This window comes from Pangasianodon hypophthalmus, chromosome 5 (genome assembly GCF_027358585.1).
Source record: "Pangasianodon hypophthalmus isolate fPanHyp1 chromosome 5, fPanHyp1.pri, whole genome shotgun sequence".
In the NCBI taxonomy this organism is placed as follows: domain Eukaryota; kingdom Metazoa; phylum Chordata; class Actinopteri; order Siluriformes; family Pangasiidae; genus Pangasianodon; species Pangasianodon hypophthalmus.
The window spans coordinates 11309489-11335939 of record NC_069714.1 but is presented as its reverse complement, the minus strand read 5'-3'; the positions used below and the strand labels follow the sequence as shown (position 1 = coordinate 11335939).

Genomic DNA, 26451 nt, shown 5'->3' with positions numbered 1-26451 from the left:
TTTGCCAGAAAACATCTAAAAAAGCCTCCCATGTTCTGGAATAAGATTCTTTGGACTGATGAAACCAAGATTAACTTGTACCAGAATGATGGAAAGAGAAAAGTATGGTGAAAGAAAGGAACAGCTCATGATCCAAAGTATACCACATCATGTGTCAAACATGGTGGAGGAAGTGATATGGCATGGGCATGTATGGCTGCCAATGGAACGGGCTCACTGGTGTTTATTGATGATGTGACTGCTGACAGAAGTAGCAAGATGAATTCTGAGATGTATAGGGCTATACTCTCTGCTCACATTCAGCCAAATGCTACAGAACCGATAGGACGCCGCTTCACATTGCAGGTGGATAATGACCCTAATCATACTGCGAAAGTGCCTCAAGACTTTTCAAAGGCAAAGAAATGGAATATTCTTCAATGGCCAAGTCAGTCGCCTGATCTCACCCCAATAGAGCATGCTTTTCACTTACTGAAGACAAGACTGAAGGCAGAAAGACCCACAAACAAGTAACAACTGAAGGTGGCTGCAGTGAAGGCCTGGCAAAGTGTCTCCAGGGAGGAAACTCAGAATTTGAGTTTTGAGAATGTGGGCTCCAGACTTCAGGCAGTCATTGTAAATATGGTTATATTTACAATTATGTCACTTTGTCTAAATACCTTTGAGCCCCTGAAAATGGAGGTAGTTTGCTTAAAATGGTTGTAATTCCTATATGGTAAATGCCATATTTTTGTGGAGCCTCTTAAAATAAAGCTGAAAATCTACACTTCGATCACATCTTGATTGTTTTATTTCAAATCCATTGTGGTGGTGTATAAAGGCAAAATTGTCATTCTGTGGCCTTGCACAATGTCATTGTCCAAATACTTCCGGACCTAACTGTACATACTACATATTTCAGCCTGATCTGGTCTGTGTTATTCACCACATATTCATCATCCTGCAACACAAACACAGACACACAGAATGCAAAGTATTCATCCCTTTATCATTAAGATCAGTCACAGTTCTGTGTAATGTTTCACCATTTACCACAAGACAGTTTACGACACAGCTCTCAGTGACTCACACACCCACTTCTCTAGTTACATTAGTCATATTCCAGAAAAAATAACAACTCCCACTGTCCTTTTTATGTTTCCATTACCAAAGACTGATATGTGTACACTTAAACTTGTCAAGGGTGTAATACCAGGGTGTGGAGTTTGTGGCTCTAAGACATGCTCTTGGACAGGCAGCAGCAGTCCTTTCTCCAGGCAGCTCCACACATACTGCACGCTGACCACTGGTGTCTGGTGTTTCTGAGCACTCCTCCATCTGCTGCTGCTTATGTTCTCCAGGCTGGTCGCAACCACAAATGAACACTAGATAGGACAGATATGGAGCCTTGGTCTGATTTTGATTTCTCACTGCATGCTTAAACATCACTTTTTCATGACTCATACTATGAGTTATGAGAGCAGCACTTTTGGCATGCACAAAGTATAGGCCTACATATCTAGAAGAACATGAGATTTTTTTCCTATTATGAGTAAATTAAATTTCTTTTTTCATTTGTTTTATAACAGTCACGCCATTGTTACTTCATCATTCATGCTCTTACACTTTCAGGACCTGTCAGTAACGTTTCTTATATTCCACAGTCTCATAAATACATACCTTTCCTATTATTTGTAGTGCAGTTACTGATTAATTTATAGTAGTTCCTGAATAATGTGCTTTGATTTTAATTGTGGCATGGATGTTGGTACCAGATGGGCTGGTCTGAGCATTTTAGAAACTGCTGATCTCCTTGGATGTTCACACACAACTGGACAGTTGAAGGTTAGAGAAAAAAAATCACCTGGTCTTTCCAGTCTTTAACTGTCCAGCTTCAGTGAGTCTGTGCCCATGATAGCCTCAGATTCTTGTTCTTGGCTGACAGGAGTGGAACCTGATGTGGTCTTCTGCTGTTGTCGCCCATGCACTTCAAGGTTCGATGTTTTGTGCATGCTGAGATGCTTTTCTGCTCACCACAGTTGTACAGAGTGTTATTTGAGTTATTCCTGTAAGCTCAAACCAGTCTGGTCATTCTCCTCTGATCTCTTTCATCAACAAGCTGTTTCAGCCTGCAGATCCTCCACTCACAGGATGCTTTTTAATTTTTTGCACCATTCCATGTAAACTCTAGAGGCTGTTGTGTGTATGTGAAAATCCCAGGAAATCAGGAGTTTCTGAAATATTCAAATGATTTTATGCATTGTGCTGCTATCACATGATTGGCTGATTGGATAACTGCACGAATGAGCATATATACTGATGTTCCTGTTAAAGTGACCAGTGAGTGTAGTTATACAGGAGAAGTCAAGGAAGAAAAAAGCATATACCTTTTGCTTCACTACATAAGATAAGATAATGTTTCCTCCATTGTCTAATATAGCAGTCATCAGCTTTCTATTCTCCTTAAAAGGGACATTTTTCAGGTCCAGAACCACAGAGCAGTCATTGAATATAGCCATAATATAGCCATTACATTTTTATAAGAGAGATAAAAGCATAGGCAGAAAAATCAAATACGGGTTCTGGATGTTTTCCTTAGCATAGGATTTCCATGAGCCATGCCACTTTATCAAGACTCAGTACACACATGAATTGAGGACTATATCCCAAACCACTTACTACCACGCTGAACAGGTGGGTCATTCCAGCATCTGAGGACAAGCTCTCTCCCTTTGACATTTTAATGAATAAAACATACATAGTTTACAAATACACTAAGCATAATCACCTTCTACATATTCTTTGTCAATACAAACACTCAATATTTGACATTTTATTTTCTTTTTTAAAAATTAAAAAAGAACTTGTTAATTAAAAAAGAAAAGTTAATTTGGAAATTAACTTTCCAAAGTTGTAAATGCAGTAAAATGGCATGTCCCTGAGCGTATACACACAACTATTAAAATCATATTTTAATGCATAAATAGTGCAAAAAAGATCATTTTAAACTTGTCCTCAACTTTCTGTCAGCCTTGTTATAACGGGGTAAGTCACGTGACTTTATTTCACAAAGGACAAAGTGCATTCACCAAGTTGTAACAACACACCCAGCACAGCTGATATATCATGATGTGAGCTGCATGTGTACCATTGCAAAGGTACTTCAGTGCAGCTGATACTACACACAGGAATTCAATTTCAAGGAGCCTAAAGCATCTTTCTGTCCATTAGAAATTTGATTTTATAGCACAAAAATACTTGGAAAAAGGTGCATTGTAAAATAGAAGGAAGATCTGTACCCCGGAATAATCATGGCCACAGAAGGCGGCTACGCACAAGTGAAATTTTTGCAGCATATAGGAGCAAACTGCTTCTTCCGGCCATTAAGGGGAGACAAGATATGGTCCCCCAATGATGACACTGTTTGGTTAATTCCACCACCGAGGTCTTTTACTGCACGCCATGTGAGAGGTGTCCGAGACATATGGTCTGAGCTACAAAATTAAAGATCAACATTTCAGAATAAAAAATATGAAGTAAAGAAGAGTTACATGAAATATAGTTACACAGTTGGTATAATTTTGCAGTTTTCTAATTGATGTCTTCTGAATAATTAAATCGTCTGAAATTTATAGTTTTTAATTCATTCCTCACATTTTAAAAATGTTTGAATGGTTATAAAATGTTTCTTTTGATGCATAAATTTAAAAATGTTAAACATTAATTAAGCATTAATTAATGCATCTCAAGCATTAATGTTGTATTAAATGTTTTAAATAGTTACATTTGCTTAGCCTTTGAAACATTTCCATTTTCGAAATGTGAATTATTAATGAAATGTCTATACACTGTATAGTTTTTATTGTTATGCTTACTTTAGAATTTCTCAGCTGTCAAAGTTGATAGCACCACAAATGTCTTGACTGCAAAAAATGTGTCATTCTGCTGGTCAGAACCTTTTAAACTGAAATACCTTTCTAAATATTTTAAAACACTACAATATCATATCAGAATAAACTTAAAGGAAAATTAAAAGACTACTTCACTGACTACTTCACTTAATGCCATATAACACAACAATGTCAACCCTGTTTAAACACTGTCAATCACGTTACTTACAAATATTTAGGAAAATAACAGATTTGATGTCATTTTCTCTAATGATTAAGAGGCCCAGATCTCTGCTTTTTATGGTAAGACAATAATTACATGAAAAGTAGATTTTGGTCAATTAATATTTTTGCACAATCACTTGTTATTTACTTGGAAAACAATAAAGTGATATAAAATTTTTTTTAATGCTACTAATTCATTGCAAGATATTCCCTTCATATAGCCATATGTGGGGAGCATGGTGTCTTAGTGGTTAACACATTTGCCTCACACCTCCGGGGTTGGGGGCACAGAGTTTGCATGTTCTCCCCGTGCTTCAGGGGTGTCCTCCCCCAGCCCAAAAACATGTGCTGTAGGCTGACTGGAATTTCCAAATTGTTCATAGTGTGCGAGTGTGTGTGCGACTGTGCCCTGCGATGGGTTGGCACCCTTGTGCCCGGAGTTCCCTGGCAAAGGCTCCAGAGTAGACGGATGGATGGATAGCCATATGTCCATAACAGGGGTGATGAAATGTGAGAAAATGCAAAAAAAAAAGACATTTGTTTTAATATAACAACATTTTCTAATAGTTTACTCTTATTTAATAAAAGTGCAGGAATACATATATATATATATATATATATATATAACATGTCCTCAAATGCTGAAATGACCCAAGTATGCTATGTTCATGGGTGTGTGTTGGATTGGGACGTAGCCCACACAAAGAAAGACTTGACAGAGTGGCACTAACTCTATTAGCTTATTCTATTAGCTTACCTCAGAGGACACTTTCCTCTAAAATACTGATATATGATATGTGACACAGAGTGTCAAACAGCTGCACCAGGCCACGCCCCATGAGCCAAGCGGACCAATCACATCCCTCTTTCTCCATCTTGTTTTGTGTTTTATTATAACATCTCTCTGCAATCAGCAGTCACGGGTAGGAGTTCACGGGTATTAGAACAGAAAAAACCTTGACTGATTATAATTGCTGCTTCTGCAAGATGCTCAGTAACACTTACAGCTCATTTCCTTATAAAACTGCACACACTGTACCTGAGACTACTATTTTTTTTAAAGTGAAGGATCGTCACAACAAATATTGACTTTGTTTCATTTACTACTGTTTACTGCTCTTTACAGTAATTTTTTAATGTAGAAACATTTAGTTTCATTATTTTTGAAGGCATCTTTGCTCTACAGCATTTCTTTGCATGTGCCTAAGACTGTTACCGGTAAAACTGCTTAAGCTATTGAATATGGTCTGCGCTTTCCAGTATTAATTAACAATATTAACAATATTATCGCACTTGGTAAGCAGTTTTACTTTATTGTGTTCTCATGCTGGGATTTACATAAAAACAACCTTATGTAATTCTTGTAAAACTGCTTGAGTTATTATATGAATTAACTGTCTTCTTTAAACAGAACATACATGTATAACACGTATATATGCTGCTAGTATAACAAAATTATTTTCTTACTTCTTTTTATTTAAATGTCTTTGCGCTTGGTATCAAACCTGAGTGAATTGTGTTTACCATGGTTTCTCTTTACTGCAGTACTGTGACGATTTCTATACATAATTAAATAAAATGCCAAATAACATGTCTACTAGGTGACGGAAACACTTTCAATACTCAGTGATTAGTTTAGCGGCTCTTAAAGATATAAAGAGAACATTTGCTCTAATTGCTTTTGTTCTAAATAAGTGTATTTGTGGTTAATTATCTTAATCTCACACTGAAAATATGAGAGAACTCTAACCTTTAATTGAAGTATATATTAACTATACATTAAAAATCAAAAACTGAAATTTCTTATTCACATGAGTATTCAGCCCTTTTATTCAATACTTTGTAGAAGCCCCTTTGGCAGCTACCAGTCTTCTTGAATACATCTCTACAAACTTTGCACCTGGATTTGGGTAGTTTATCCCATTCTTCATGGCAGATCCTCTCAAGCTCTGTAAAATTGGATGGTGAGCATCTGTGAACTGCCATCTTCAGGTTTCTCCACAGATGTTTGATGGGTTTTAGGTCTGGGCTTTAGCTGAGCCACTCAAATACAATCAGAGACTTGCCCTGAAGCCACTCCAATGTTGTTCTGGCTGTATGCTTAGGGCCATTGTTGTGTTGAAAAGTGAAATGTCACCCCACTTTGAGTTTATGTGCACCATGGAGAAGCTTCTCTTCAAGAATGTTCCTGTATTTGGCTGCTTTCACCCATCCCTCAATTGTTAGCAGTCTCCCTGTCCCTGCCGCTGAGAAGCACACCATAGCTTTGTGGTTCTGGGAACACTCAAAGCCTTAGAAATTGTTATATATCCTTGCCCTGATCTATGCCTTGCCACAATTTGACAGCGGAGAACCAGAGACAGTTCCTTGGACTTCATGGCTTGGTTTTTGTCCTGACAATGCAGTGTAAATTTAGGGCCCTTATAGACCCTGGTGTGTACATTTTGAAACTATGTCCAATCAATTCAAATTGCAACAGGTGGACTACAATTGAGTTCTAGGCATATCTCAAGGATACTTCAAGCAACCATGACGGACTACTAAGGTGGATGGACTAAGGATGGACTAATATAATATATATATATATATATATATATATATATATATATATATATATATATATATATATATATATATATAGTTTCATTGTCTCTCTCTCTTTCTGTAAAGAAAAAAATAAATAAAGAAATACAAGTGAGTGGCAGTTCTGCGCACAGAAAAGCCTTGTTGATGGGAGAGGTTAACAAAAAACGGCCTGACTGGTTTGAGCTGACAGAAAAGCTACAGTAACTCAGATAACCACTCCGTACAATTGTGGTGAGCAGAAAAGCATCTCAGAATGCACAATACATTGGACCTTGGGGTGGATGGGCTACAGCAGCAGAAAACAATATTGTGTTCCACTTCTGTCAAGAACAGGACGCTGAGGCTGCAGTGGGCACAGGCTCACCAAAACTGGACAGTTGAAGACTGGAAAAACATAGCTTGGTCTGATGAATCTCGATATCTGCTGAGGCGCACAGATGGTAGGGTCAGAATTTGGCGCCAACAGCATGAATCCACGGACCCAACCTGCCTTGTGTAAACAGTCCAGGCTGGTGGAGGTGGTGTAAAGGTGTGGGGAATGTTTTCTTGGCACACTTTGGGCCCATTAATACCAATAAATCATTGCTTGAATGCCACAGCCTATTGTTGCTGACCATGTGCATCCCTTCATGTCCACAATTTCCGCATTTCCTAATGGCTACTTCCAGGATGTTCCTTATAATGTGTTCAGTAAGTGTGTCTATATACAGTGTGTGTGTGTGTGTGTGTGTGTGTGTGTGTGTGTGTGTGTGTGTGTGTGTGTGTGTGTGTGTGTGTATATATATATATATATATATATATATATATATATATATATATATATATATATATATATATATATATATATATATATATATATATATATACATACATATATACACACACACAGAAAGAGAGAGAGACAATGAAACTATATATATATATATATATATATATATATATATATATATATATATATATATATATATATATATATATATATATATATATATATATATATATATATATATATATATATATAAATATATAAAACCCCTGCTTCCTAACAAGCTGGGATATGTGAAACTGCATTTCATTGGCTCTGTACTTGTACTCTGCACAATAAAGTTGAAACATAATATGTATACACATACACACACATATATAAACACATACACCCACTGATCAGCCACAACATTAAAACCACTGACAGGTGAAGTGAATAACATTGATTATCTCATTACAATGGCACCCTTCAAGGGGTGGGATATATTAGGTAGCAAGTGAACAGTCAGTTCTCAAAGATGATGTGCTGGAAGTAGGAAAAATTAGCAAGTGTAAAGATCTGAAAGATTTTAACAAGGGCAAAATTGTGATGCATAAATGGCTGGGTCAGAGCATCTCCAAAACGGCAGGTCTTGTGAGGTGTTCCTGGTATGCAGTGTTACCTACAAATTCCCAAGATCTTAATCCGATCAAGCATCTGTGGGACAAATGTGCTGTACAAGCAAGCCCGGTCAATGGAGGCCCCACCTCTCAAATTACAGGACTTAAAGGATCTGCTGCTACTGGGGAAGCTATCAGGGAAGTAGCAGTGACTGTGCTGAGAAACTGACTTCTCTGATAATCGGCAAACTACACAACACTTAATTCAGTTTTGTCATGTGTACACATTTAAACAGGTCACTTTTCATGACTGGCAAACATCTGGTAGCTGTATAGGATTATGAAATATAACAATGCAGATTATTTTACAAATTGCCTTGATCAAAATAGAGTATATAATGCATGACTAAATCACCTAAACACAACAGTATTGACTAACATGACGTAGCGTATATTTATTACCTACTGTATTTTTTATTTAATGATGTTCCCATCAATCAAGTTCCATCCTCAATGCTCACAATACATCAGTTCAGTAGGTGGTGGGAATGAAGAACAAAAATAAGAAAAAGAAGAAGATGATGAAGATGAAGAAGAGGATCAATAACAATAACTTCTGTCACAGTCATGAGACAAAAGGGGAACATTTTCTATGTAAATATTCAAATTGGTAATTACACTGAAACTGATTTAAGTGAATGCTGTATCAGCAATTAGAATTAATACGAATATGTGTTGTTTCTTCAACCTACTTTAATAATCCAAGAGGTTTTTTCAGCAATTCCTAATTTGTCATAGTGACCACTGGAGTGGCCAGCTGAGTACAATACTCTGATCTATCCACACCCAATATTTATTTTGTTTGGTTAGTAATGTAATATAATTGAAATATCTTTAAAAAAAAAGTTTAAAAGGCCCAGAGGAGCTGTGCTGATTTGGAAGTCTGGGTTCTACATGACTGGCAGGCGTGTACTTCTCTGGAGCACAGGAATCAGAGGTGAGAAGGGGGGTAGCGCGTCCAATCCCAGCAGTTGGCGTGTGCAGGACTCCCAGTCCCAGCCAAACTCCAGCCTGCTGCACACACATGGGTACTGTCTGTCTGCCCAGCACACCCACTCCACTGCCCTCTTCACTGCCTCCCAGCAGGCTGGCCTACACCACAAACACATTATAATAGGACATGACCAAAATGCCTTGCCACCAACACTGCTGGAAAGTAAAGGAAATGCAGAACAAGCAGGGCCCCTTGCCTGGGCTCAGGGTGGTCACTGAGACGGAACAGAGACTGGAACAGCTCCCCGTCTGCCATCTTCATCACTCGCATCAACTGTAGCACCAGCAGCGTGGCTACCAGCTTCAGGATGTCAGCATGAGCCTTTGCACCTGAAACACACACCGGTCCAAAAGATTTAACATATAGTGTGTTTCCTTCAAAGCAGAATTCATCATAAATTTAAGCTTACCAGAACAACTACAGACCAAAGAATTGAATCTAGGAAGTGAATTTAAGGTTTCAAATATGTTTTAACTATATCAATTTGTCAACACTATGAGTGATATTTTGAGCTGAAAAAAAAAAAAAGTGAAACAGATTGAATCAGTAGCTCTGTTATGCTGTGAAGATATTTAGTTTGGTGGCATTGTTTGGGACCACTTGTCCCCTTAAGAAAAGCTCACTGCAAATCAATACAGTTGTAGGACAGTTATTCTGACTGTATCAGCTATTCTGACTGATCACCTTTATCCCATGATGAAACATTTCTATCCTAATGGGAGTTTTTTTAATCTTCCAGGATAAAATTGTTCACATATACAGGACATGAGGGCTCACTGAATGTTTTGTGGAGTATGAAAATGATGTAAATCATATGCTATGGCCTTCACTTATTGGAGATTATTACTGTCAACACCTTAAAAAGATGCTATTGTATTTGCCTTTACTTTGTCATTATATTCTGCAGCATGTCTAGTTCTATTTATCTTCCTTGCAAAGCATTTTCTGTTGTTAAAGCACTCAGGGATAATCAAAGCGATCAGTAGGAGTTAAAGTAAAAATAAATTGGATTTACCCAAAGAACAGATGCCTTTCTCTTTCAGGAAGACATTAGCAAAGAAGTCTACATCCAGGCCCAGGAATCTACTTAGCGTCCCAGTACATTCCCAATAGCCATCCTGTGTTAAACATTAAAGACCAAAAAAAAAAAAAAAAATCCAAAAAACACTTTTAAACACAAACACATTGGGTATTTTTAGGTGAGCATAGTAATGGGAAATTTGGCTGCTCTGTGGTTTTAACCAGCAAAATGCTTGCAACTGGGTTGACTGGAAGCTCACTGCCTTAAATTCAGATACATCTATTGCCTGAATTTTGCCTGGATATTGCCTGTAATAGCTGTGAATAAAAATATGAAATATATTCTAAAATAAATATGTTAAAAAATACCCATGAGCATTAGATGAACTACTATATATTTTTCTTATATTCATGTGTTAAGCTTTAATTAATAATAGTAATTGAATTCTGATGTCACTTGCCCTTACTTATGGGTGGCATTTAATTTCAGCATACATGTGGTAGAATGTATGTGTGATGTACACAGGCATATATGTACCTGGTGTTGAAGGTTAAACAGCTCCTCCCAGTTGATTCTGTCAGGTCGTCTGTATCGTTCACTTATGCTGTCTGTCTGCACTTGGTAGCTCTCTGTTTCCTCAAGAGGAACTGTGCTGTGGCTCTTAGCACTGAATGATTCAAAACTGCATTTTTGTACTCTTCTTTTCATGGCCCTACTTAAGAATTGATTCTGAGCTTTGGGAAAGCCTAAACCTGCTGAACTGATGCCCATTTCAGCTAGGAGAACAGAGAATGGAAGAATTTTATTAAATCCAAGTAATGGATTAACCTGTAAATGTAAATATATAAACATCCAGCCAGTAATGTGGTAGAACTTACCTACTGCCTCAACAGGTAGGGAGCCACTTTTGGAAAAAGGACCAGAAGAAGGAGTATCAGCTACAACAGAACGAGCAAGGGCTCCAACACGAAAACCAGCACTAGGAGGAGGAGGAGCAGGTTCTTCGAAATCAACACTAGAAAAATAAGGAATGTCTCTAAAACAAATACTATGAGGAAGGGGAGGAAGGGGAGGAAAAGCTGAAGATCTGAATCCAGCAGGAGAGGGAGGGTCTCCAAAAATAACACTAGGAGGTGGAGGAGGGGGTCCAAACCCAATACTAGATGGACGAAAAGCAGCAGCTCCGAAAAGAAGACTAGGAGGAGGAGTTGCTGTGAAACTATCACTGGGAGGGGGAGAGACTCCAAAATTAAGATTAAGAGGAGCGGCTCCAAAAACAGCACTAGGAAGAGGAGGAGCTTGGAAACCCATACTATCACTAGGAGGAGGAGCAGGGGCACTGCCATAGACGAGAGGAGGAAGAGGAGATGCTCCTAAACAAAAAGGAGGAGGGGGAGGAGGGACTTTAAAACCAATACTGGGAGGAGAAGAAAATCCCTGGGTGGACTGAATGGAAGAACTGCTTACAGCACTAAGATTAAGGGCATCAAAAGTAGCTGAGGTAATGCGAGCAAAAGCAGAATCAACATCATGAGCTGCAAGACAATTAGCTGCAGGCATGCTGAGTCTAGCAGAGGCATGTCCTCTGGGAGAAGAGAGAGCATCAGAGAGGGCATTGCCTTCTTCCATCATGTTTTTGGGAGGACAAATAAGAGAAGTTCCTGAAGGTTCCTTACGGAGGGCAAATTCTGAAGACATGGGTGCCATGTTAACCCGGGCCCTGGACCGCATTAAAGCTTTAGCTTTAATGTTTGATCGTGAGGAGAATTTTCTCTGCAGAGGTGGACGAGATGAGTGTGTATATTCGTCTGTATCTGTGGACGCTCTGCAGGGAGAAGCTTCAAAAACTGTCTCATGCTCAGAAGGGAGATCGTCAGCTGCCATTAATAGTGACTCAAGGCAACTTCCCATTAATGATGACTCACTTTCACTGTATTCATCTTTATCAGCATATACATTAAATCTGTCTTCTGCAGCAGAACACAGGTTTAAAGAGTGCTGCAAGACAGAAATGGAACAGACATAAAAAAATGTTAAATAGTCAGTAAATGTAAACAATCTTACACACAGGTTCAGTACAGCTGGACTGTGATACACTCATATTAATTTAATGCGCACCCTTGGTTATTTTGTTCATTTGTTGTGGGTAATATTTATTTTATACTACAATTCTTGAATATTCTTTCAAAGGGTGCCAATATTTCTGGATGTAACTATATATGAACAAGCATAAACAAAACACATGTACACTTCATAAACGTCAGACGGTCCTTTTCCCACTAATTATGAAAAATAATTTTTTACAAAATCTTTGTTTAAGAGCACTGGTAATGTTAGCTAGTTAGCTAGTCTGATCTTTTTCATTGTCTTTCTAACTTTCCAACATTAAGCCTAACTATCCATTCTTATGACATCTCACCTGTGAGGATCCTTCAGAAACGTCTTCCAGAAGGCAATATTGTAACTCTTGACTCCACTACAAAAGAAGCAGAACACAGCACTAAAATAAAAATGTTTAACTATTATACAGTGCCTTGCAAAATTCATACTCACTGAACCTTTCCACATTTTGTCACGTTACAATCACAAACAAAAATGCATTTTATGGGGATTTTATGTGACAGACCAACACAAAGTGGCACATAATTGTGAAGTGGAAGGAAAATGATAAATGGTGTCCAAAATTTTTTACAAATAAATATCTGAAAAGTGTGACGTGCATTTGTATTCAGGCCCCTTTACTCTGATACCCCTAACTAAAATCCAGTGGAACCAATTGCCTTCAGAAGTCACCTAATTAGTAAATAGAGTCTACCTGTGTGTAATTTAATCTCAGTATAAATACAGCTGTTCTGTGAAGCCCTCAGAGGTTTGTTAGAGAACATTAGTGAACAAACAGCATCTTGAAGACCAAGGAATACACCAGACAGGTCAGGGATAAAGTTGTGGAGAAGTTTAAAGCAGGGTAAGGTTATAACACAATATTCCAAGCCTTGAACAGCTCACGGAGCACTGTACAATCCATTGTCTGAAAATGGAAGGAGTATGGCACAACTGCAAACCTACCAAGACATGGCCGTCCACCTAAACTGACAGGCCGGGCAAGGAGAGCGTTAATCAGAGAAGCAGCCAAGAGGCCCATGGTAACTCGGGAGGAGCTGCAGAGATCCACAGCTCAGGTGGGAGAATCTGTCCACAGGACAACTATTAGTCGTGCACTCCACAAATCTGGCCTTTATGGAAGAGTGGAAAGAAGAAAGCCATCGTTGAAAGAAAGCCATAAGAAGTCTCATTTGCAGTTTGCGACAAGCCATGTGGGGAACACAGCAAACATGTGGAAGAAGGTGCTCTGGTCAGCTAAGACCAAAATTTAACTTTTTGGCCTAAATGCAAAACGCTATGTGTGGCAGAAACCTAACACTGCACATCACCCTGAACACACCATAACCACCGTGAAACATGGTGGTGGCAGCATCATGTTGTGGGGATGCTTTTCTTCAGAAGGGACAGGGAAGCTGGTCAGAGTTGATGGGAAGATGGATGGAGCCAAATACAGGGCAATCTTAGATGAAAACCTGTTAGAGTCTGCAAAAGACTTGGGACTGGGGCGGAGGTTCACCTTACAGCAGGACAACAACCCTAAACATACAGCCAGAGCTACAATGGAATCGTTTAGATCAAAGCATATTCATGTGTTAGAATGGCCCAGTCAAAGTCCAGACCTAAATCCAATTGAGAATCTGTGGCGAGACTTGAAAACTGCTGTTCCCAGATGCTCTCCATCCAATCTGACTGAGCTTGAGCTATTTTGCAAAGAAGAATGGGCAAAAATTTCACTCTCTAGATGTGCAAAGCTGGTAGAGACATACCCCAAAAGGCTTGCAGCTGTAATTGCAGCAAAAGGTGGTTCTACAAAGTATTGACTCAGGGGGGCTGAATACAAATGCACGTCACACTTTTCAGATATTTATTTGTAAAAAATTTCGGACATCATTTATCATTTTCCTTCCACTTCACAATTATGTGCCACTTTGTGTTGGTCTGTCACATAAAATCCCAATAAAATACATTTTTGTTTGTGGTTGTAACGTGACAAAATGTGGAAAAGTTCAGTGGGTATGAATACTTTTGCAAAGCACTGTATATTACGTTATCATACCTTATCATAATCGAGGAATCTCATGCTCTGTTTTTTTTTTGTTGCTTTTAGGGCTACAATTAGCTGTGAAGATGTGATCAGCTGTGTTTTATGGGTGCTTTATGGGTTCAGTTTCAGTTGGCTGGGTGAATCAGATAATGAGTGGCAAAATTGCTGCTGTTTCCTATGCAGAAAGCAAGTGCCAGTTTATCTAAAGACAAATCTAGATTGGGAATTGTGCAACGCTCAGATTTTTACACTTTGCAAATGCACTAAATTTTTTTTTTTATTTTAACTTAAACCTGTTTGCCACTGACCTATCACAATTCAGAGATAAATTCCAAAGATAAATTGTTATACGTGATACTGTAGGAAACAACTCACTCTGTATAGCTCTGAAGAAGAAACTAATTCTCATTAGCACTGTTTGGATGGACACATACTATTTCTTTTATTGTGTCCTCTCCCCCTTTTTGTCAGCTACTTGTCCCTTCTGTGTCACCTCCTATTTGCCATGTAAGCTTATCTGTCTTTATGTGTTTTCATGTTTATTTGTGTATAATTTTAATGTAAGTATCTTTAGGTTAGTAAAATGTCTTATAAGTAAACTGTATTGTTATTATTGCCATAAAAGAACAAAGATACCTGTTTCTGTTCGGTCCAGCCCATATAAGAGAGAATATCCACATCTTCCTCTGCAATTATTTTAGGGATGTCAGTAAAACCGGAGTCAAGCTGTTCCTGGTCCTACACAGAAATAAGGAGTTAAAAATTACTGCAGTTATGCTTTATGCCACAGAATAAGTGTCTATTTAAATTTGAATGGGACTTGTTTAAGCAATTGTTGTCCATATCAGTACAGCAACACACAAACCTATAGCACATTATCCATGCACACATACACTATATGGCCAAAAGTATGCGGACACCTGAACATCACACTCATATGTGTATGTTGAACGTCCCAGGCTGTTTCTTTTGCTGTTATAACCACCATGTTTTGATAATGGTGGTGGACAGCGCTGTCTAACACATCAGCCCACAAGTGTTCAACTGAGGTGACAATTGTGAAGGCCATAGCATGCTTCCATATATTAACAATCTAAACCTGCTTGGGTCAAAAATGCTTATTTATTTATTTAAACTTGAGTGATATTAAATACTGTGCAACAATCTTCTGATTTTTCATATAAGAAATTAATGTGTGTGTTAAAAGGCATCTGTCAAGCTGAAGTAATCTTACTCTCTCTTCAATGGCAACAAAGCTGGTGAACTGGGACAGGATGGAGAACTCTTTACTGAGCTCGATGATGTAGGATTTTAGCTCTGCTTTCTTCCCCTGACAAAGGTAGGAGAAAACAGTCTTAGAACATTATTTAGTTTCAGACACAAGACAGGAATTGCCTTAAATGTGTTCATCATCACACACTCTTGGATTGCGATAACATTGTTGATTTTCATATATCAAAATGTACTTATCAGTATTAATGTGACAGTTTAAAAAAATCATCCCCCATTTCTATGATACAGTGTCCTCAAGCATCTGCATTATATATATATATATATATATATATATATATATATATATATATATATATATATAAAATAAAATATGAAAATATCCTTGCATCTGCATCTGCATTATATATATATATATATGTATATATATATATATATATATATATATATATATATATATATATATATATATATATATATATATAAAATAAAATAAAATATGAAAATATCCTTGCACCTTAAGCTATCAGATCTGATTGGAACACTGATCCAGAAACCTTGAACGATGTCCTCAACAGGTAAGAGGGCTTAAATTTTTAAGATTTCTTCATTTCTTGTGTCACATTTCCACATGCTCCAGAAAACACACCAAACTAGGCTTTATATAAAAAGAACTGCTAAAAGTATTCAATAAACATCGAGCCTATAGTGCAAACCTCATGTTCTGCCTCATTAGAGCCAAGGCTGCCATCCTCATAGTCTCTGATGATTGCTCTTGCTGTTAGCTTGTGAAGGAACTAGAATACAGAAACATAAAAAAAAAATTTTAATACATAAAATAAGCAATTGTAGTAAATATCAGAACACCTCCAGATAATTCAAAAATATTTATGAGTCCAAATCTTACTGTTCCTTTAGTCTTCTGTAATTCTGTAGTAGAAACCATGGTCTCAATTTCCTGCCCACTCAGATCACCAAACAGAGTGGCCTAAACCAATAAAAACTCTCAAGCTGAGTTCCAAGGATCAATAACTGACAAAAGGCTACAGTGGTTTTAGGACTGAGAATACAAGGCACAAAATTATATGCATTTAGTAAAGTACAAAAACCAAACAAGGAGTGCTGCTGAAATACCTGAGTGCAGTGTGGGACAAAGCCGTAGACCAGAGTGTGACAGTCACTGAAGAGAGCGTGGAGCTGTGAGGGAGCCTGAACAGGAGAGGGAGCTGTGGGGTTGAACTGCTGCCACTTAACTGCCACAGAACTGCAGCCTGGTGATACCATGCACCTTACCTGAGAATTCACCTACAACAGCCAATCAGCAATGTCTCACCCAAACGTTACACATGTACACTGCTAACCTCAAGATTAACTTGAAGATAAAGGAGTAAGGCTCACCTTCTCAGCCCAGGTGTGCTTTGTCTTTGTGTCAAAAAACTCATAAGTTCCTCCACCTGCCTGAGCCAGGGCTCTCAGCATATAACGATTAGCTGTTAGACTACACATGAACACAAGCAGATTATTAGATACAGAGGAACAGACCTAAAGTGTAGTAGACAAATTCCCTATACCTTTTACTATTCACAATTAGCTACTTTCTTCACCCACTGGTGATTAACTACAACACCCATATTGGCTTGGATGGGGTTACTTATGAATAATGTGTATTACTGGGCATCCTTTGATAGTTTATTAGTTTATCACATTGCTGAGAACATGAGTCACACAACAGGATCAAGAAGGGTTCTCTAAGATGTAACTTAAGCATATGACTCGCACTTTATTATTTTCTAGTATGGGTTTACTGGTGGTCACTTAGACTAAACTAGACACAGAGTGGGGCACAACAATCAAGTCCATGGATTTGAAATGCTACCCACAGCATCTTTATGACAATATTTTTCTGCTGCCTTAAGTCTTTGCTGAAATCTGTTATCACATTTCCTCATCCTCACTTTGTTTTCTTTTTTGCCCTCTTCTTTAATGGTAATCAATCATGAGTGTGAGAAAGGTGCTATATAAATTGAAATTAGAATCATTATTACAATGTTACAGCCATTAAGCTTCAAATGTTTCTCAATACTGACACTCAACCTAGCTGAAACTGTTGATTTGGGAAATGAGCCTCTGTACATGTATCTATCGATTGGGTACATACTTATGTTTAAAAATACATTTCTGCATTTAGCTCCAGAAAGCTGCTGAGTGCTTACTTGAGGCCGCAGGTGAAGAAGCGTGTGTGTCTGACATTGTCTCGCACCAGCTGCAGGGTTTGAGGCTGGTTCTGGACATGTCCATCAGAGATAAGCAACACGTTTCTCACACCACGTGAAGGAGGCAGCAGATTCAGGGTGCGCAGAGGTCTCCATAGCTCAGTGCTGCCGCCAACAGCATCCGAGGACTAATGTTAAAATTGTAGAAATAAAATATTAATAAACTTCAAAGTGTTAACACTTAAGTCCTGTAAAAACCATAAAATCACAAAGTATACAGTTGGATATATATAATCTCTAAGAAGCTCCTAACATTTCATTTTCTAGCATTCAAAACTTGCAGGGATTAAACAAATAATTTAAGGCTGCTTTAAAATATATTCTGTAACACAAATGTTTCTGGTAAACAGCCATGCATTTGTGCATGAGCTGTGATATGGCATTTACAGTATCTCCTACACTGTAAATGCAGATGGTAGTCCAGGCTTTGACTGTAAACACTCACCTTAATGAAGTTCTTGGCTTCTTCAAATACCTCCTCTAGCAAATTTGGTGAAGGGAAGGCCTCTTTGTAATCTAGTCAACAACAGTGGGATAACACATAGATAAAGATCTCCCATAAAAAGAGAAAATAGCTGCAGGTCTCCCACAACTGTGACATTTTTGCTTAAGATTTTAAGAATAAAGACTGAAATTACCAATTTAACTGTCTTTTCCTATTACAGTTGCATAATAATCCATATTACAAATGTAATTGCTAATGTAATTTATTAACATTAAGAATTAAAGATGGTAAAATTTTAAATATTAAATGAATGAAATACACAAGTGGTTATGTTAAAACTTCATTAAATATTACTCTTATATGACAAAACAGTTTCCTTAGATAAACCTGATAATAAACATTCTTTTTAACTTTACTGGAATTTTAACACTATGAAACACTTTATACGAGGTGACTGTTTCAGTGAAGACTAACCAGAGCCAAAGGAGATGATATTGACTCTTAGTGAACGGTCCAGTGAGTTGAGCACCTTCAGCGCAATCCTGCGTGCGTTCAGCATTGCATCTCCTCGCATGGACTCCGACGTATCCAGCACAATGATCACATCACTTACATCCGACAAAGAAACGCCACTGGACTCAAAGTGTGGATAAAACACCAACATGCAGGCCTGCACAAGAAAACCACTCAGTGTCAGGGTTTAAAGATAAATGTGTATGTTTTTATTAGTGTTATTGACCAAAGGATGACTCTTATTTCACCTCAGTGTCCTTCTCTGGATGTTTCTCCACCCACATCCTGGGCATATGGATCTGAAACAGAGTAAAGCTGAGCCGGAAGCCGTCAGTGCTGAGCGTCTGGTCTGGTAATGTGCTCACTACGGCTTTACAATCTGTCCTCTAGGAGAAAGACCAGACAAATTCACCTCTATATCAATCTAATACATACAGCACATACAGGCTTCTCAATAATATTTAACTGTAAGAAAACCAACATTATATGTTCTTTCCTACTAAATAAACAAACAAATGCACCTTGATTTTGATCTGATGAGAGCACTCCAAGTTAATGATCTCATAAGGCATCTCAATAGACATGCACAGAGAGAATTCTCTAGAAGAACAGAGAGATATTCATGGATATACATAAATCAAATGGCATGAAATATAGTAAATCAAATGGCATAAAATTGTGCATGACAGATCCAGTTCTCACCCCTCTGGCTGAAGCTCGTTCACACAGACCTTTTCAACAGTGGTCTGCAACACAAACATGCTCTAATCATGAGACTTGGCTTAGAAAAAAGGTCCAATTTGCACTTTTAACTGTTTTAGAGAGAATGATGGTTTTCTGAATCACATAATGCAATTGATTTATTTAAAAAAAAAAAAAAAAGGTAATTAAATGGTGACAAGACAACTCGAATTTTCTGTTGTACCTGGGTTCTCTGGTTCAGTGCTGAGCTTTGCTGCCATGGAGCCACACTGCCTGGCAGGGAGAAGATGATGGTGCCTGCTCTCACAACCAGCTCAGTGATGAACGTCACTTTGATCAGCACTGTGGCTCCAGGGGGCAGGTTTCCCACACTGATGGTGAACACATCCTGCAGCACACACAGACACAAGAGCACTTTTAAGCACACAATTTCCAAAATGAATAAAAAAAAATAATAAAGACTAAATAAGATTAACACATGGAGAATCCACCCTCACTAAGGACTGTATGTGTGTGCTATGAATATATATAGATATACAGCAAGGAGAGAAACGCACAGGTGCATCCTGGTCCATCAGGTAGGCTCCATGGCCTTTCTCTATAGCTTGCTTGTATTCTTTACGCGCCTGCTCCTTCTCCTTTACCTAAGAGAATGAGAGACAGAGAGGGAATAATAATAAAAAGTACTAAACGGAATATTGTAGATTACTAAAATAAAAGCAGAAATGTAGTCTGGAAAAGGCCACCTTTCCAATAACATGCTTTCCATTAATGAAGGCTTCAAAACCACACACTGCTGCTGTCTCTTCTAGAGGGAAGACATATTTTGCCTCAATAGGAACACTGCTGTTATTTGTGTATGTCTGGAAAATGACAACCTGTTAACAAAATGAGGAAAACAAATGATTTTTGAAATATTTTATATATCAAAAATATTTGATATGATTATTATATAGTACAGCATTCTATAGAAATCATGTTTGTATATCTAAGGATATGGTTTTGTGTTTACGTGGCTAAGGAATAACTTAAAGATTATTTACCGCAAATAATATTCCAAGGTTGTGTTTCTTGTTGGACATTAATTACTGCAGTAGAAATCTGTATTGTGTAACAGTCAGCTATTTATCAGTTTAATACTTTACCTGAGAGAGAAGGTCCATTAGCTTACATCTCACATGTACAGCCTGCAGGGGGAGCGTCTGACCATTACTGTCCAATAAACCAGCAGTGACCTCCTCCAGAGGGTTCTTAGTCACTCCCAAATCCTCACCGTCATCACTGGACCCTACAGGATTAAACCAACACATCCACATACATATGATTACAATGTCAAGCCTGCATCAAATCCAGAGGATATTGGGCATAATCATGTTCGTCTTGTCCTTTGGTGCGGTCACATTTTACAACAAATATAACACACCATGTAGTTAAACTCATTATATATAATGTAATGTCTAGTGATTATTTCTAAAACACTCACAGAGGTGAGAAGATGAAGCAAAATGTGGAGGTGCTAGAGTCGTGTCAACATGAGGCTGAAAGTCCTTCACTTCATCCTCGGTTAGAAGATACTGAACTACATATTTCAGCCTGATCTGGTCTGTGTTATACACCACATATTCATCATCCTGCAACACAAACACAGACAGACACACAGAATGCAAAGTGTCAAATTAAGCTCTAAAATGTTCCCTGCGCAGAGAACTGACTTTACACACAAGAGGTACCTCAAAGTCAGATTGTGTATTTTGTGTACGGCGGACTCCGTGCACGCTGTTGTAGCCCTCAGGGGCAGAGGTCAACTTGAAATCCCTTTTGTGCAGGTCTTTACACTGGCCCAGAGCCACCTCACACACCAGCAGTAGCCGACAGCCATCAGTCACACTGGGTTTGGAATACTTGACTGACGTGCTGGAACACAGAGTAGACTCCGAGTCAGAACAGGAACTATGGCATTAAACACCCTCTTGCATCATGGTACAGTAATAATACATGTGACATTACAGCATATACATGACCCTACTGCAAATGACAATGCACTTCCTTTTATAATTTGCACAATTTCAGGTCAAAACATGAGAAAACTCTGACTTTAATGAGTCACTGAAGTAGATGCCACTTCCCAGATTCCCAATGTCTGTTCTGTCAATCCCATGCTGCTCTACTCCGACCCTGGGCAGTAACAGACCCCTGGAAAAACAACCGAAATTCAAAATCACTTTGAGGTACTACGTTTGTCAGTTGTGCATGTGGGTGACACAGAAAACAAGGGAGACTCTCACCGAGACAGGATTCCTACCAGGCTGCTGGAAGCAGTGGAATGGAGGAGAGGCTTAATGTTGCCAAGTTCATTCTTAAACATATGAAGCTCTGTCCCTCTACTCACACGCAGTATCTGCTGGATCTGAGCTGGCCTGTAGAATTATTAAAGATGGACACAATGTAGTTTTGGAAAGATGTACAAAAATATAGGAAATGTGTGTGTTGGTAAACTTAAGTTTTGTGACTAAACATAAAACATGGGATTATGGAAATATTTGAAACGTTTTTGCCCGCATTATGCATATTATGTGTACTTCTGCAGAAGAATATTCATATTGTAAAATTCATTCTGCCCACCCGACAATGAACAATCCCAGATGAAGTTCACACTGTACATACCTATCCTGCAGAAGCTGGCAGACAGACTGGAACTCTGGGCTTTGAGATGGCACCTGCTCAATACTGCACCTCAGAGCACGATATTTCCCCAGAGAGGATGGACAGGGGTTTCCCAAAGTCACCTCCGTCATGTTCAGAATATCTCTGATCAGCTGGGGATGTTAATACGGATACATCAGAGTTTACGATACCGTGAGAACTGACTACATTTTAACAGCAGTTATTTAACAGCAACAATTCTTAAGAATTCTTAACAATTGCTAAGCAAAATACAACACACTGAATGTATAATCAAGGTTCTTTATCAATTACTTATACTACCCTCAACACTGTATATCATTTATATTTGGTTTACAGTAAATGCTCTTTAATGTGCACTAAAAACAGTGATTGTTACAGATGTTACCTGACAGAGATCTAGTTTCTGGGAGACCAGCTTGTTTTTTGAGTCTGGCTCTCTTATTCTAAGAGGTAGCAGCGTGTTGACTTCCTCCAGCAGACCCTTGACTTCGTCCTCACACTGACTCTTCTGTACCTGCAGCAGTAATCCTTCCACTCTGCTCACCTGCAGCATCACGTGTCACCGGTTTTACACACACACACACACACACACACACACACACACACACACACACACACACACACAATGGTTACACACATCTGTCATGCTGCAGATATAATCTACTGAATCTAATTCTACTGAGTCTTTCAGTGTCTTAGAGTCTTACATCATTGAGACTGATGCTGGTAACGGGGATGGTCAGGATATTGCTAAGTGAACCGAGAGCTTCTGTCCAGATGAGCTCCACAAAGACGGCCACTTCCTGTGAGATTGTGCTGCAGTTCAGCTTCTCCTCCAGCAGAAGCTGTCAATCATACATAGTTTAAGATAGTTCAGCAAATCAGATTATGTACATAAAAATGGGTTCAATCAATTCATCTTTATATATTTGGCCAGAATTGTAGAAGCAGACACGGCAAAAGAAAAATGTTCGTCTTAGTTACTAATTTGCTTTACCTTAAGATTGTCATTAAGATTGAATCTTGAGTAACAGAACTTTACACTGATTTAGTATGATAGGACAGTAGACTGTACAAAGTGTCAGTGCCTCTTAATAAGAAAGAATTAATACTCCAATTACGAATTTATTTTTAGGTCTAACTTGATGTACACTGAATAACTTTAACCCACTTAGATTACATATAGTATATGACCTGAAGAAGATCATTTAAACACTGAGACCAAAGTCAATTTAGATAATATAAAGGCTCAAAAAAAAGAAAAATACTAACCTTTAGCAAAGCTGTAAGGACATGCTTTCAGCAATCAAAGACATAAAAATTAAAAAAAAAAACAACTTAAAAACCAAGTTATGCTGTGTCAGACTGACCTGCTGGAGGCTGTGAGAGGTCAGCTTTTCAGCCCATACGGGAAGTGTTTGTGTCGGAGTAAAACCTTGGACCTGCAGCTCCTTTATCAGCATCAGATACGCCTCCACAGCATCCTCAGAGCTACAGCTGTGCACCTGCTTATCCCACACTACACTCTTCTGCAATAATAGAGAAGACGACACCAAGGTGATGACCAACCCATTGTAAAAAGCATATTATAGTATATTATGTTATATTCAGTGTACAGCACAGATTCTCTTAAATTTAGATAACTGCACCTCTGCCTCATGCATGATGGAGCTCACAACACGATATTGCTGTCCTGCTTGGCCTTTGGCACTCTGAAGCTCCAGAATTGACCATGTTTTTGGCTGAGCCTTCAACATACACACATGTGGATTAACACAAAAGTGAAATCTTCTGCATGCTGATCAACTATACATATTTTGCATATTTGAATTACATTTCTACACTGGGTGAACAGCACTGGTAAACTCACCTTGACCAAAACGGAGTACTTGGCAACTTGGAAATCTGAAGAAAATTCTGGCATATCATCATCATTTTCCTTGAATAATCTGCAGAGTAGGAATTATAAATCTAAAGCATAGTTTCAAATACAACGTATAAAACATCGTCCACCACCTGAATGACATGTTGTAAATCAACACACCTGAACCGGCCCAGGTACGTGCCATCCTTCACCTGAATCTCGGCTTTCTCATCATGAATGCCACTGTTTTGGGACTGAGGCTGACCTCTGAACTTCAGCTCTGCTGGGAATTAGATAGAAGTATTCATCCCTTTACCATTAAGATCAGTCACAGTTCTGTGTAATGTTTCACCTTTCACCACAAGACAGTCAGTTTACGACACAGCTCTCAGTAACTCACTCATCCACTTCTCTAGTTACATTAGTCATATTTCAGGAAGGATCACATCTAACATCTGAACAGTGCAAATACCATTGATTAACCTGTCACAGTTACAAACTGCTCTTTTGTTCAGAACACTCCCACTGGCGTTTTTACGTTTACGGCCATCAACAAAGTATGCGTCAATCATCTCTAAATAAACACTTTTGTATATCTGCAGCCATAAAGACTGATATGTGTACACTTAAACTTGTCAAGGGTGTAATACCAGGGTGTGGAGTTTGTGGCTCTAAGACATGCTCTTGGACAGGCAGCAGCAGTCCTTTCTCCAGGCAGCTCCACACATACTGCACGCTGACCACTGGTGTCTGGTGTTTCTGAGCACTCCTCCATCTGCTGCTGCTTATGTTCTCCAGGCTGGTCGCAACCACAAATGAACACTAGATAGGACAGATATGGAGCCTTGGTCTGATTTTGATTTCTCACTGCACATGTTTATAACAATCTTAACTGCCACCATTTTGTTATTCATATTTTTTTAAACTCTTAAACTCACAGGACCTGTCAGAAATGTTTCTTACATCTGTCAATCTCATAACTGCATGCATTTCCTATCTGCAGTGCAGTTACTGATTAATTCATAGCAGTTACTGAACAATAAGCTTTAAGATGTATAACTGAATAGGCTGATAGTTTAAGTGGTTGTGTCAGTGGTATGCTTAAGAAATCAGGAAAGAAAAAAAACAGCATTTACTTTCTGGTTCACTACATAAGATATGTCTCCTCCATTGTCTAATATAGCAGTCATCAGCTTCTTCCTCTCCTTAAAGGGGACATTTTTCAGGTCCAGAACCACAGAGCAGTCACTGAATATAGCCATTACTGTAAGAGAGGCAAAAACATAGGCAGAGAAGTCAAATACGGATTTGTTTTCCCTAGCATTTGATGTCAGTGATGTGGTATGTCAGTTTCAAAACCAACTCAAGAAATGAAATGAGGACAACATACCAAACCGCTTACTACCACACTAAACAGGTATGCTGTGTTCATGGGAGTGTGTCGGATTGGGACGTGGCCAACGGCGGACCTGCAAAGAAAGACTTGACAGTGTCACTAATGTTGTACCCTACAGTTTCCACTCTGAGCAACTCTATTAGCTTACTCTATTAGCTTACCTCAGAGGATACTTTCCTCTAAAATACTGATATTTAATATAGCAAAAAGAGACGCTGAACCTAAACGTACTCGATATCTGACCAAATTAACAGCACTAACTCTAAATACAACTAAATACAGACAAAAGTAAGTCAAAACAATAGTGTGCTATGTTCGGTGTGAAGCTCTGACTTACCTCACACTTGTAATAAGTCGATAAAGTGTGTTATTTGAATTTCTTCAGGTGCAGTCGAAGCTGAGTGTTGTTAAACAGAAGGGACTTCCCGGAAAACCCCAAGCCACGCCCCTAAACCGAACGGACCAATCACATCCATCTGCCGCCATCTTATGGTGCGTTTTATTATAACAGCTCGCTACAATCAGCAGAACTCACTCACACATTAGTGTAAAAGATATTGTAATGTGTCTGAAAATCTCGTCTTTGAAACTTCTTCATCTCGTTCCCTTGACAGCTTTTAATCCCTTTTACTTACTCTGGTGTTAGAATAACTGAGGTATAATTAAATATGCTGTTAAATATAGCAGATCCAAACGGAACACAAAGTTTTAATCAGTGTTTTGACAGTATTATCCCACTTGATAAGCAGCTTAAATAATCCTTTTAATAGTCTTTAACTCCCCCCCCCCCTTTTTTTTTGTGTCCTTGGGCTTTGGTAATTATTGAATTCACATCCACCTTGAATACTTAAGCGAAGTTCTTTTGTTTAATGGAACAAATTGTACATGAGCAATATACTACAATAATAAAATGGATTTTTGCTTTCACAGATGGGTGAAATCTGGTTTCTTTATCCTGGGTTCTGTGAGGATTTCTATTTGAGGATCTCTGTATCCCCATTTCCATTTTTAAAGTATATACACACACAGGCTTAAAGTCTGCTTTTCTCACTAAACAAGAGATCATTACTATTCCT

The 26451-nt window shown here is 38.4% G+C and overlaps 1 protein-coding gene across 6 annotated transcripts; it reads right to left on the bottom strand.

The window, feature by feature from the left end:
• Positions 1–1178: 1178 nt before the first annotated feature.
• On the bottom strand, positions 1179–25846 carry LOC113524149 (poly (ADP-ribose) polymerase family, member 4). Of its 6 annotated transcripts, none has more exons than XR_003402510.3 (38): positions 25713–25846; positions 25370–25448; positions 25116–25243; positions 24630–24801; positions 24160–24262; positions 23986–24064; positions 23765–23863; positions 23486–23644; positions 22823–22960; positions 22501–22659; positions 22095–22246; positions 21716–21847; positions 21525–21623; positions 21161–21344; positions 20914–21061; positions 20576–20718; positions 20177–20308; positions 19988–20074; positions 19654–19818; positions 19431–19474; positions 19250–19328; positions 18977–19114; positions 18690–18885; positions 18216–18286; positions 17711–17898; positions 16896–16995; positions 16632–16802; positions 16405–16485; positions 16214–16294; positions 15502–15597; positions 14904–15005; positions 12540–12596; positions 10999–12118; positions 10658–10896; positions 10115–10217; positions 9296–9428; positions 8508–9197; positions 1179–1364 (listed from the first exon to the last, which is right to left on the bottom strand). XR_003402510.3 is itself a non-coding variant. In XM_026910284.3 (37 exons), the coding sequence occupies exons 3-37, from the start codon at positions 25239–25241 to the stop codon at positions 8996–8998; spliced, it is 5478 nt and encodes a 1825-aa protein (XP_026766085.3). In that variant the 5' UTR covers positions 25242–25243; positions 25370–25448; positions 25713–25846; the 3' UTR covers positions 8481–8995. The 6 variants fall into 6 exon arrangements, 3 of the variants coding, with proteins under 3 accessions (XP_026766085.3, XP_026766102.3, XP_026766111.3); XR_003402511.3 differs by having other exon boundaries at positions 8512–9197; XM_026910284.3 differs by lacking the exon at positions 1179–1364 and having other exon boundaries at positions 8481–9197.
• Positions 25847–26451: the final 605 nt, after the last annotated feature.